The sequence below is a fragment of the Cololabis saira genome, chromosome 21 (assembly GCF_033807715.1).
Source record: "Cololabis saira isolate AMF1-May2022 chromosome 21, fColSai1.1, whole genome shotgun sequence".
Taxonomy (NCBI): Eukaryota; Metazoa; Chordata; class Actinopteri; order Beloniformes; family Belonidae; genus Cololabis; species Cololabis saira.
In genome coordinates, this window is record NC_084607.1 from 3,770,996 (window position 1) to 3,785,269 (window position 14,274).

General features: G+C 37.6%; 2 protein-coding genes across 3 annotated transcripts in view; both read left to right on the forward strand.

The window, feature by feature from the left end:
- The window catches only part of LOC133422385 (N-acetylglucosamine-6-phosphate deacetylase-like), a 57,146-nt gene extending 46,630 nt beyond the window's left edge, over positions 1-10,516 (forward strand). For both annotated transcript variants that reach the window (XM_061712360.1, XM_061712361.1), the window contains exon 12: positions 10,246-10,516. In XM_061712360.1, coding sequence (XP_061568344.1) covers positions 10,246-10,264 — 19 coding nt within the window. In that variant the 3' untranslated portion in view covers positions 10,265-10,516. The remainder of the gene's footprint in view (positions 1-10,245) is intronic.
- On the forward strand, positions 3,091-4,890 carry LOC133422400 (glandular kallikrein-like). Its single transcript, XM_061712375.1, has 5 exons — positions 3,091-3,146; positions 3,331-3,517; positions 3,758-4,008; positions 4,468-4,571; positions 4,675-4,890. Exons 1-5 carry the CDS (start codon positions 3,104-3,106, stop codon positions 4,831-4,833), a joined length of 744 nt encoding a protein of 247 aa, XP_061568359.1. The 5' UTR covers positions 3,091-3,103; the 3' UTR covers positions 4,834-4,890.
- Positions 10,517-14,274: the final 3,758 nt, after the last annotated feature.

Here is a 14,274-nt window from a genome sequence, read left to right on the forward strand (position 1 = left end):
CAGAGAATGTTGATATTTTTAAAAGGAGGCTCAAGACACACCTTTTTAGTTTGGCTTTTATCTGATCTCATTTACCTAGTCTTTTTAGCTATGTATTGTGTCTACTTCTTTAGCTCTTTTATTATCTCTAAAACTTTAATCCATTTTAGTGACTTTTTACTTTATGTTATTTATTATTCATCTTAAGTTTTATATAGATTTCTCTAAAATTTTACACTTTTAGGCATTTCTTACTTTCTTTTAATCTTTTAGTTTTTAGCTCCAGTGTTTCCTCAGGGGGGTCGTTCACACTGGGAGGTGTGCCTGCTCCGCCCATGGGGGTGTCGTCATGGGGGTCCCTCAGGCCTGGGTAGCTGGGGGAGGGACTCCACCTTCTGTGTGGGGTCTGCCCCGGTGTGTCCGGGTTGGGGGGGTCTCTGTGGCGATGCTCCCTGTGGTCGTGGTCGGTGGAGCCTCTCAGTGTGGACGGCCACCCACGTAGTGTTTTCCTCACCTGGATCGTTAGTGCTAAGCCATGTCACCAGTCCACTTACTGTGTGTGTGCGTGTGGGCGTGTGAGTGTGTGCACATGTATATGAGTGTGAGTGAGTGTGTGTGTACGCGTGGGGGGTGGGGGGTGGGGTCGTATGGAATGTTTTAAATTGTGTTTTTTATTGTTATTTTATTCTGCATGTAAAGCACCATGTGTTGCATTTTATATTGTATGATTTGGTGCTATACAAATAAATAAAGTTTAAAGTTTAAAGTTTACCAGTGCCACTGCACAGCTCTCAATTTAAAGGGCAAGACGGCGAGGCTTGGCCTTGAATGCATTTATTATTTCTATATTATATTTATTATTATTATTATTATTATTATTATTATTATTATTTCATTAGAGTCCAGTTTCTCTGCAAACTGTTTTTCAAACATGAGCAACGAGAGGCTCCTCGGTCTCTCTGTGAGCATCGTCGCTGTGCTGATGGCTTTTGAGACACTTTTGAAGCTGTTGAAAGCACCAGATTCCAGCGGTGGGAGTGGCAGTGAGTGACTTACACATACACTGCATGAGGAAACGTTTTTTTGAGCTGCACCTTCACCCCGGCTTTCTCACCGGACAAAACTGCTGCTCAGTCAAAACTGAAACCCACACACAGTTCATGATCCAGCCGCAGTGGTTCTAATACTTCCAAAATCTTTTTAGTGATGCCAGAGGATGTCATGTCATCTGTCGCTACAAATCTGACAGTTCTCTCTAGCAGGTTACTGTTATACACAAACCTTAAGCAGACAGCAACGAGCTCTTTCTTTGAGACGTCCTTATATTCATCAGCTAAAATGGCATAGTACGTGTCAGTCTGTGCATGGAGCTCCGCTTTGAGTTTTCGTCGGAGTAGTAACGCTGCAGTTTCAAGGAGGTCGTTCTTCTCTCCCTCTGTGGGGTTAGTCGCGGTAGCTTAGCTTAGACTGTGATCGGATCTCAAGATTTGGGTCGATTGCCCTTCATGTTTTGGTCGGCTCCGTGTCGGTTTCGTGTTTCGTTTGTGGTTTTTGTTGCAGATTTCCAGTGCTCGACGTGTGTCTCCATGTGTTCTTGCTTCCTGGATTGGCAGTGGATGTCACCCCCCGCGCCCACCACCCCCCCCTCCAAAAAAAAAAAACTCACTGGGTTTGTATGTGTATGTATGTGTATGCATATGTATGCGTATATATATGTATATATATTAAATATAGTAATAATGCACATATATATGCCTTAGGTTTGTACCGGCATGGTATCAACCATTAATATGTGTGCAGACAAGGTAGAAAAAAAAGAAAAAAAAAGAAAAGGAGGTCGTTATGAATGTCACGCCTCATCATTTTTGCGTTATTTGGAAGCTCATCAAAGTGTTTTTTTTATATTAGGGTCATAGTCACAAATCAATTTGAAAACCCTAGAAAATGTCCTCTGTTCAGGCTTTCTGCGTCCTCCTTGTGACCTCGCAGTGCAATGCCTTGTTTTGCACAAAACAGCAATATATCAATGACAACTTTCACGCGTTTCTTTCAATAGAGTCAATGAAACGCTCTTGTTTGTCTTTCGTAACATGATGTATGAGGTCACAGTTTCCAACTCATTTTATCTGAATGTAACCTTTGTGTCGGGCCACAGCAGAAGCATGAGCATTACTTGCTTCATGCTTTGCACAAAAGTGACCTAGATCCCCCAGTCTCTCATTCCTGTTTTTTAGGAATCCGTCCTCCTTGACGTCTGTGCCAAAGTGGCGACAGGACTGGCAAAAAACCGCATCCAGTTTAATGCTGTACTCTAACCAACTGTATCGGGCATACCATTTAGCAGAAAAAGTCCTCCTCTTTCCACTGAGAACTTGCGTGGCTGGGAAAGCTTGCCGTTTGGGCTGCATGCAGGCTCGTCCACTGTGGAAAGGTCTGTGATCCCCGAGGAGCCGTGTTGGGGTCGTCTGGTAGCGTTAGCTGCATCGTGCACGTGTGTGTAGCCTCACTAGCCTGTGCCGGAGGAGTCGTGTTCCTGCATGTTGATGGATCATGGCTGTTATTCAGCAGCAGAACTGGTGCTCGCTGGGAGGGGTCACGGTCAGGTCAGCAGGTTGCAGGTCCCGCGACACATCGCCTGACGGACGTTTTTACATGCGAAAATAAGATCTTTTATTTTGAATTACTTTGAACATCATAATTACTTACTAATAGCCTAGATTTAGAATACAACATGTTAATAAGACTATAACAAAAAAAAAAAAAAAAAAAGCATGACATTTTTGGGTGTGCCAGCTGTCAATGTGGGTGGCACCGGCACACCTGTGGCTACGCCATAGCGTTAATGTTAGTTTTATGCAAACTGTTGGTATCAGAGCTTGTCTGAGACCCAGAAGACACTGAGTTCTTCTGTCTTCATTTGGTTATTTATCTGAACTCCATCCAACGGTGGATTCCAGCAGCATCCATGGTGTCATCAGGGAGGGATGTGGAGGCGTTGACCGTATGGAGCCCTGAGACGAGTGTGTCAGCAGATGATTGGCCGATCACAGAGATATGAAGACTTTAAAACAGCCCTCTGTTCTGACCAGAGCATCTTCTCCTGGAGGAAAACCGTCTCAGCAGCATGATGAAGACTTGTGTGGTCCTCGCTCTCTTCCTGATGGCAGGTGAGTTCATGGCTCCTCATCAGCTGCTGCAGTTCTTTGAGACGTTCTCAGCTGGAAACACCAATGTTCCTGACCTGTGTGTGTGTGTGTGTGTGTGTGTGTGTGTGTGTGTGTGTGTGTGTGTGTGTGTGTGTGTGTGTGTGTGTGTGTGTGTGTGTGTGTGTGTGTGTGTGTTAATCCACAGGTGTGTCTCTTGGAGACATCCAGAAGAGAGTCGATAATGGAAGGCCATGCACCGCTGATGAAACCGAACATTTTGTTTTCCTGAGGATCTCAAACCAAGTAATTCGCAGTAATTTCAGCTGTTCTGGTACCGTCATTGGCAACGGGAACTGGATTCTCACTGCAAAACACTGCAAGAATGATGGAGGGTAAGTTTCCCAAACTGTAGTTTGAAATGAACATTGTTGGACTCTTATGAACACTCATGAACTTTCCTCCACCGTGAGCTTTTCTCACTCCAGTGCAGCAGCAGCAGGTGAGGGTGTGTGTGTCCTCTGTGGGTGAACCTGGTTGGTGTTTAGATCATGATCAGTCTGGTAAACTGATGATAAACTTTAATTCTGGTTCAGATTTAACTCATGATGAGTGTGTTCTTGCTCATCTCTCAGGCTCGGCTGGTTGTTCAGGTACTTCAGAAAGTTCAACGTTAAGGACGTCACCTCAACTCTAGAAATCACCTCGAAGGAAACTTTTCCACACAAGACTGCTGACGTCATGCTGATCAAAGTGAACACCGGCATGGCTGGTATGCCCTTGGTGCCTGAAGCTGTCTGCAGCCAAGTCATGAACCAAATAAGCCCCACAAACACTGTACCGATGGTCGTTCCTGCTCGGCACACGAAGGAGGAGGACAAAACTTGTGAGACATTACAGACTTGATTTACACTAAATGAACAAAGCTCATTATCCAACTCTAACTGCATGAAGCACCAACATTTACTGCCTTTAAACCCCTTTTTACTGGATGAATCTCTAGTAGAAATGTTGATCTTGCTGTTTGATATATATAAAGTTTTTTGCAAATAAATGATAAAAAGGAGACACTTAAGTCTAGAAATGACAACCTTTTTATATTATATGATTTTTAAATGTGTGATCATTTTACTTTATATAAACTTGTGTCTTAAATGAGTTATTGTGTTTGTAATGACTAAAAAGAAACAAGGAACCACTGAAATTAAAGGTTCTGTCATCATCACACAACCATAGAGTCTTTATTAGATGATGGTTGTTTCTACTGCGTTAAAACATACACATGAAAAAACTGGGTAACAAAAATTTGAATTGTCAAACGAATCTTTGTTTTTTATTCATTCAGGGAAAGATGTTTCCATGTGTGCCGACATCAAGGTGAATGGACGGGGCACTATTAGGAAAACCAATGTCTTGCTCTGGAGTCCTGATGGCTGCGACACCTGTAAGGTAAGTACCAGACTGTCTTTGACCCCATCAGACGTTGGTCAGTGGTTTGTAATGACTGTTGCTGACCTGACACGCTGTTTTCTCTCTCCGTCTCTCGTTCTAGGGGGATTCTGGTGCTGGATATATTTACAATAACGCTCTGTTTGCTGTTCATAGTGGAAAGATACCGGTTGGACAAGGCAAAGTAGAGAATGTTGGACCCATCGTCTGTAATGGACACATACGTAATTGGATTGTTAATACTATGAATAATAATCCTTAAAAGTGTTGTTGTGTGATCCTTGTTTGTGAGCAACAATAAAGAGACGTTAGGTCTCCTTAAGAGCATAAAAGTGTCTCTGTGATGTTTGTAACAAACAAACTAGTGTGGATCATTAAACACTGGTGACGCAGACGTGGACCTGGTAGTAAGAAAGTAACATTTATTTATATTTAAACAGGGATATCACTGACCAAAGTGCTATACATATTAATAATAATTAAAAAAGAACATTCAGTGACAACAAATAAATCGATACATTTATTTTATAAGTTTAAATAAATCCATCTGCTGCAGACCGATGCCAGGAAGTCGCTGTGCAGGTTTGGAGGTGGATCTAGTGACACGTCACAATTATGCACACACCAAACCTTAACACACACGTCTCCACCCACTGATAATACAGGAGGATCTTCTTCTGCTACTCGCAATAAAAACCTGCAGCAAAGCTCCCTGGCGACTCTCCAGGATGAACAAATGTACTAAAGTCTGAGTGCAACATATTCACAATTATCAGATTCTGCTCATCATAAACCCCCACAAATAACGCTGGTATTTATTGGTTTTCCAACAACATTTTTAGTAGATTGCAGGGCGACAAACTCCGTGTTGAAGGGAGACGATTGTCCTGTGCAGCCGAAGCTCAGTGGACGGTTTGTTCATTCAGTTCCTGCAAGTGGTCACGTGGTGCGTGAAAACTTCTCAACTTCACTAGATTGAGTTTTAAACACTTTCTCTGACGCGACGAGATTTAATCAGTGCTTTGGGTTTGTCACTCATTTCGACATCTGAAGGTCTTAAAGTAACAAAATTGAATGCAAATGATGAACATTGTTTGGTGCATCTGTCCATAAACCCTCTGTTAGAGCCCATTTATATTGTGATGTGTTTCCCATTAATCACAGGGGTGTTTGAATTGTAGAGCCATGTATTGCACTGTAGGTGGTGTATGGAGCCAGGGAATAGGTTTTATAAAGGTGAGGCTGATCACGGGCAGGTGTGCTGGTTGCTGGTGAGCACATGTTTTTTTTTTTTTTTTTAAGATTTTTTGGGCTCTAGTGGCCCTTTATTGAAGATGCAGACTGGAAAGGGGTAGAGAGAGATGGAAAGGGGACGACACGCAGCAAAGGTGTGCAGGCCGGGATTCGAACCTGCGACTGCTGCAGGAGGACTGTAGCCTCAGTATATGAGCCGCTGCTTAACCCGCTGCACAACCGAGCGGCCCAGCACACGGTTTTTTGATCGTTTCAATTTGGCTTCGTATGATTGCAGTTTTTGTTGGTCTTGTTTTACTGATCTCATGCAAGTTATACAATATAAGTGTGCATGTAGTTCGTTGGTGACAAAGGAGCTTGTGTGTCCCGATAAATACCCCTTTTTTGAGCATCACAAACAGTACTCGAGTTGTAAAAGAAAATCAGGGGGGATGGTGGATTTTATCATATGGGGACAGATAATTTGTGCTGATTACAAATAATATAATATATTACAAATAATAGCAGGGACCAAAACAGCTGCAGAAATACTGCAGGAATGACATAGCAGCAGTTAAATGCAGCCTTCTGTAAGCTTTAAATATCCGCTGGGCTTACATCAAATACATCAAAACACAACAATAAAAAACACTTTTCTGAACTTATCAATATGACTCTGTCCTTCACAGGATAAGTAACATGGATCACTGCAAAAACTCAAAATAAGAATATTTGTCCTATTTCTAGTTAAAATGTCTCATTTTAGTAAAAAAATGTCATTACACTTAAAACAAGACTCATCACTGGAAAAAACAACAATTTTCACCTGTTTCAAGTAGATTTTCACTTGAAATAAGTAGAAAAATCTGCCAGTGGAACAAGATTTTTTTGCTTGTAATAAGAAGATAAATCTTGTTCCACTGGCAGATCTTTCTACTTATTTCAAGTGAAAATTTACTTGAAACAGGTGAAAATTGTCAAATCAGTTATTTTTCTGGTGACTCTAAATGTTGAAATAGCAGTAAAATTAATTGATGAAATGACATAAGGGATGGAAAGGAGGGATGGCAGTTTTACAGGGGGGATGATTTGGACCGTTTTTATTTCAGGGGGGGATGATTTGGACCGTTTTTATTTCAGGGGGGGATGCCACCCCCTCCATCCCCCCTCAACTCCAGTACTGAGTATAGTATAGTATAGTATAGTATAGTATAGTATAGTATAGTATAGTATAGTATAGTATAGTACTATAGCAGTAGAACATCTCCTCGTAGACGTATGTGGAAGCGTTTCCACTCATGACCCTAGTGGTCCGTAGAGGAACTGCAAGCTTTCATACTTCCTTGTTGGCTTCAGTACGGAAGTTAGAAACTGGTCACTTGAGGTTTTTTTGACAACTTAAATAAAAAGTCCAGTCAATTATAAAAAAAAGGGCAGGAGAACATTTGCAGTTAGTAAAATGAACTGATATTTGCATAATCAAGCTTTTATTTATGAGGAGACGGTGATGCAGGGGTGTCAACGTTGACGTCAGTAAGACCGAAACGAGGAAGCTGACGGTATTCAGAGGCATCAGTTAGGGAACATGGATAAGGCAGTGACTTGTTTTTAGTTATTTTGTCTGTTTCATAAGTTTAGAGGACCACAGGAAGGATCTTTAATGAAATAAAAACAGCTAAAATGAGCAACATTAGTCTCCATCTGCTGTTTAGTTGAAATGACCCAGTTTACATTGATCAGGATACTGATGTTACGAATAAATGTAGCAAAACAACCACAGAGAAACATCTGGTTATCAAAGAAGTCTGGATCCAGACCTGGGGCTTGATTCACAAATATGTTCTTAAGAACGATCTTAAGAAATGTCTTAAGATCTAAAATTAAGAAGTTCATAAGAAAGTTCTTAAGTGCAATTCCTCAATATTTTCTTAAGAACCGTCTTAAGAACTGTCATCAGGAACTTTTCAAGGCAGGAGCTTGTGATGACGTGATGACGGTTAAAGTTTAAGGAACTGACAGTTAACTAACAGTTAACTAACAGTTAACTGACAGTTAACTAACATGTTAACAAACAGTTAACTAACATGTTAACTAACAGTTAATTAACATGTTAACAAACAGTTAACTAACATGTTAACAAACAGTTAACTAACATGTTAACTAACATGTTAACAAACAGTTAACTAACATGTTAACTAACATGTTAACTAACATGTTAACAAACAGTTAACTAACATGTTAACTAACATGTTAACAAACAGTTAACTAACATGTTAACAAACAGTTAACTAACAGTTAACTAACATGTTAACTAACAGTTAACTAACATGTTAACTAACATGTTAACAAACAGTTAACTAACAGTTAACTAACAGTTAACTAACAGTTAACTAACAGTTAACTAACAGTTAACTAACATGTTAACTAACATGTTAACTAACAGTTAATTAACATGTTAACAAACAGTTAACTAACATGTTAACAAACAGTTAACTAACATGTTAACTAACATGTTAACAAACAGTTAACTAACATGTTAACAAACAGTTAACTAACAGTTAACTAACATGTTAACTAACATGTTAACAAACAGTTAACTAACAGTTAACTAACAGTTAACTAACAGTTAACTAACAGTTAACTAACATGTTAACTAACAGTTAAATAACAGTTAACTAACATGTTAACTAACAGTTAACTAACAGTTAACAAACAGTTAACAAACAGTTAACAAACAGTTAACTAACATGTTAACTAACATGTTAACAAACAGTTAACAAACAGTTAACTAACATGTTAACTAACATGTTAACTAACAGTTAACTAACATGTTAACAAACAGTTAACTAACATGTTAACTAACAGTTAACTAACATGTTAACTAACAGTTAACTAACAGTTAACTAACAGTTAACTAACAAGTTAACTAACAAGTTAACTAACATGTTAACTAACATGTTAACTAACATGTTAACTAACATGTTAACTAACATGTTAAACAGTTAACTAACATGTTAACTAACAGTTAACTAACATGTTAACTAACAGTTAACTAACAGTTAACTAACAGTTAACTAACAAGTTAACAAACAGTTAACTAACATGTTAACAAACAGTTAACTAACATGTTAACTAACAGTTAACTAACATGTTAACTAACAGTTAACTAACATGTTAACTAACAGTTAACTAACAGTTAACTAACAGTTAACTAACAAGTTAACTAACATGTTAACTAACATGTTAACTAACATGTTAACTAACATGTTAACTAACATGTTAAACAGTTAACTAACATGTTAACTAACAGTTAACTAACATGTTAACTAACAGTTAACTAACAGTTAACTAACAGTTAACTAACATGTTAACAAACAGTTAACTAACAGTTAACTAACATGTTAACAAACAGTTAACTAACATGTTAACAAACAGTTAACTAACAGTTAACTAACAGTTAACTAACATGTTAACAAACAGTTAACTAACAGTTAACTAACAGTTAACTAACATGTTAACTAACATGTTAACTAACAGTTAACTAACAGTTAACTAACAGTTAACTAACATGTTAACAAACAGTTAACTAACATGTTAACAAACAGTTAACTAACATGTTAACTAACAGTTAACTAACAATTAACTAACAGTTAACTAACAGTTAACTAACATGTTAACAAACAGTTAACTAACATGTTAACAAACAGTTAACTAACAGTTAACTAACAGTTAACTAACAGTTAACTAACATGTTAACAAACAGTTAACTAACAGTTAACTAACATGTTAACAAACAGTTAACTAACATGTTAACAAACAGTTAACTAACATGTTAACTAACAGTTAACTAACAGTTAACTAACATGTTAACAAACAGTTAACTAACATGTTAACAAACAGTTAACTAACATGTTAACTAACAGTTAACTAACAGTTAACTAACATGTTAACAAACAGTTAACTAACAGTTAACTAACATGTTAACAAACAGTTAACTAACATGTTAACAAACAGTTAACTAACAGTTAACAAACAGTTAACTAACAGTTAACTAACATGTTAACAAACAGTTAAACAGTTAACAAACAGTTAACTAACAGTTAACTAACATGTTAACTAACATGTTAACTAACATGTTAACTAACATGTTAACTAACATGTTAACTAACATGTTAACAAACAGTTAACTAACAGTTAACTAACATGTTAACAAACATGTTAACAAACATGTTAACTAACAGTTAACTAACATGTTAACTAACAGTTAACTAACATGTTAACTAACATGTTAACTAACACCTCCGGGTTAAAATTGTCTTATCAACTCCACCAATCACTGTCACGGTTGATGAAATTTAAGCCACTCTTTCGATTCTTGTTTTGCACTTTTAAAACTTCACCCTCCGAGTTAATGTTTGACCGTTTGTTTCCTGTTTCCCAGACCTGGTTCTGCTGGATGACCAGCTCAATGTCAGAGCCACGTACATCTCTGGAGAGGAGGTTTGGAGGAAAGGGCCGTAGGAGAAGAAGTGGAGGGCTCAGCTGGGACTCTCGTGCCTTCATGTCACATAAAAGACATGTTTTATTACTTCAGTGGAAAAGAAGCTGCAAACACAGTTTTCTAAGAACTTTACTGGTGTTGAACTGATCAAAATGATGTTTACCACATGTATGTGTCTGATTGGATTCATTTTTACCGTCACAGATCAAATAAATTCCTCCTCTTGCAGGTTTGTTGTGTTGGAGATGTTTTAAATGTGTCCCAGCAGCTTTTGGTTCAGGTTTAAATCAGGTTCTTCGGCAGATCACCAAGACCCGAATATTAAAGTACTAGTACAGAGAAAGGTTAGCTATTCAGGTGACAGAAGTAAAAGTACTTATGGAGAAGAATCACAGGCTGCTGGATGATACGAATTAACCTTTAAGTCACACGCAGCAGTTAATAGAGAAAATAGCAGAAATCAAACTGACATGAAACAACCCAAATACAGGACTGTCTCAGAAAATTAGAATATTGTGATTTTCTGTAATGCAATTACAAAAACAAAAATGTCATACATTCTGGATTCATTACAAAACTGAAATATTGCAAGCCTTTTATTATTTTAATATTGCTGATCATGGCTTACAGCTTAAGAAAACTCAAATATCCTATCTCAAAAAATTAGAATATTCTGGGAATCTTAATCTTAAACTGTAAGCCATAATCAGCAATATTAAAATAATAAAAGGCTTGCAATATTTCAGTTGATTTGTAATGAATCCAGAATGTATGACTTTTTAGTTTTTTTAATTGCATTACAGAAAATAAAAGAACTTTATCACAATATTCTAATTTTCTGAGACAGTCCTGTAAGATGTGAAATATTTCTGATGTAAAAGAACTAAGGAGATGAGGGGGAAAAACACATTTGACACTTAAAGCAACAAAGACAGTCACAAAAACATAAAAGAGAAGCAAAAAAAAAAACGGTAAGAGAAAATCTTTTCTGTGCTTCAACAACGTGTTGTGTAACCAGGGCCGGACTGGGACAAAACATCAGTCCGGGAGAGTCGTACGCTCACTCAGGCCACCCCTACTTGTACCCTGCACACATATACTCACACTTCAGCAGGTTCTGCACACACATATGGGTAAGTTATCACCAAAAGATCATTATTCTGTCAAATGTAGATTTAAATGCCATCAACACAAAACTATAAGCCCCCAGTCCAGTGCTTTTCTCTCCCTTACTCATCAAAAGGTTCAAATATTTTTTGTCTGTAAATGATTTCAACATCAGATTACTATAGTAAATAGCTGCTTATATTTAGCTGCTACTGATACAAAAAGTAAATTAGATTTTGGTCTATAAAATGGTGAAAAATAGTGAATATTGTTGATGACTGTTCCCCAAAACCCAAGAAGACGTCCTCAAATGTCTTATTTTGTACAAACCAACAGTCTACAATCCCAATATATTCCATTTACTGTCATAGACTAGAGAAACCAGAAAATATTTACAGGACTGTCTCAGAAAATTTGAATATTGTCATAAAGTTCTTTATTTTCTGTAATGCAATTAAAAAAACAAAAATGTCAAACATTCTGGATTCATTACAAATCAACTGAAATATTTTTTGAGATAGGATATTTGAGTTTTCTTAAGCTGTAAGCCATGATCAGCAATATTAAAATAATAAAAGGCTTGCAATATTTCAGTTGATTTGTAATGAATCCAGAATGTATGACATTTTTGTTTTTGTAATTGCATTAAAGAAAATCACAATATTCTAATTTTCTGAGACAGTCCTGTATATGCAAGAAGCTGCAATTGGAGAATTTGAACTTTTTATTATTAAAAATAAGATAACTATTTAAAACAATAAATATTTGTATTCGGTATATGTTTAACTGGTTAGGTGTCATTGTTGAAACAGTTATTTGCTGTTGATCTGTACCTGCTGCCAGTTCATCTACTGGACTGTCCTCCCTCTGAATTTATTTTGACTCTGGGAGAAAACCCATGCAAGTACTGGGAGAATAAATTTCACATTTACATTCGCTCTGAAAGGAAACAACTGATCGTTTATAATAATAATAATATGTATTAATTTATTAACACATACAAATATAAAAATAAAAACTCTTACTATTAACTTCTAAATACATCAAGATTGTTTATATCTAGTGACTATGGGTTTGCTGAAGCAGATGTATGATCATCTTCAACTCCGCGGCATCTCCTGATGTGGAAGGAGACAACGATGGAGCAGCAGCAAGATCCGTGACGGAGGTGGAAGATGATGCTCTGAGGTTTGACAGGGAAGCTGTGGTTCCAGGAGGGGAGGTCTGTTTGTTTCAAACAAATATTGCTGCAAACAGTGGCAAGAAAAAACGTCAGCAGCACACAGCAGACATCCACGCAGGCAGGTGGGAGCAGCAACGGGATGACCGCAGGCCAGCACGCAACTCCTGAAGCTCCGGCCTGCAAACATGCACAAAAGAGAAAAAAGGGGGGACGGCACAAGAAACTACAGGAACGATGGACAAAAATGATAGCTATGAGATATTTATAATAAATAAAAATGAAAAGGAGAAGAGAAGAAGGGAAGAAGAGAAGAGAAGAAGGGTGAGAGGCACCGCCCAGTGGATCATGTCGGTCCCCCCTGCAGCATAAGCCTATAGCAGCATATCTACCACCAAGCTATATTTGAGACTAACTATTATAGTCTTGTTCTATAGCTGCAACTATGACTACTGACTCTAACACTAGAGTTTACACCAATTAGAGGTTTACTAACACAAGCCTTACTAAACAGAAAGGTTTTAAGTTTGGTTTTAAAGGTGGAGGTGGTGTCAGCCTCCTTAACACAAGTCCTTGAAATAGAATTTATTAAAAAAAGGTCAACAAAACAAGTTTCAAAATTCAAATTACCCTTTGTAGAAATGAAATCTTAAATATTTCACCTCTTCACACCTGAGTCATGGAGCGGAGCGGACATTAAATTATCTGTTGCCCTGCTGCAAGTAAACATCATTATTCCGAAAATGTGTATTATTATTTTAACAAATTTGAGAATTATCTTTAACAATCTCTAATAGGCTATGTAATAAATAAGCACCTATAAATACAAAATGATTAATAAATATAAAACAAAGGGATAATACACATAGGCATGTACCTGTGGACATGTGTATGTATGTGTATATGTGTGTGTGTATGTGTGTATGTATACATATATATGTATATGTATATGTATATGTATATATATATATATATATATATATATATATATATATATATATATATATATATGGAATGTATGGAATGATATTTATTAATGTCATTGCACTAGTTTATAAAAACTAAAATTTTTTTGTGAAAAGGGTCAGCGTCATAAGCTTAGGCTTCAGTCTACACCTTTTGGTTCTTGGTCTTTAGCTAAAATTGTGTAAAATTGTATATATATATATATATATATATATATATATATATATATATATATATATATATATATATATACCAAAAATGATATATATATTTTTGTATAACACGACAAATTACACTTGTACTTTGGGTTTGTGGGAATTGAAAGGACCAATAAACTAAAGTAAACTAAAATGTTCTGCTCTTCCATCTGTTAATGCTTGTAAGCCCCGTTGTTGGGCTTGTGTAGGCTGTGATGATAATGAGACGGGTGTTTCTGCAGCCTGGAGAGACGAGGGGCTCCAGCTGCAGAGGGCCCGGTCATCCTCCCCGCCTCCCGGCCCGGCTCTGATCTGATCTGCTACTGCTGGTTCACCAGAGTCACGACTGGCACGCCCAGTGGGGCGGCACCCCAGGGTGCCCCGTCACCCTCGGCATCGTCAGCCTGGAGGAGGAGGAGCTTCCCATGGGGCTGCGGCTCGGGAGGAGGAGAGAGATGGGAGGGGGCTCGCTCAGGGACCACAAGTTAATGAAATAACAGAACGCAGCAAAACCACTTT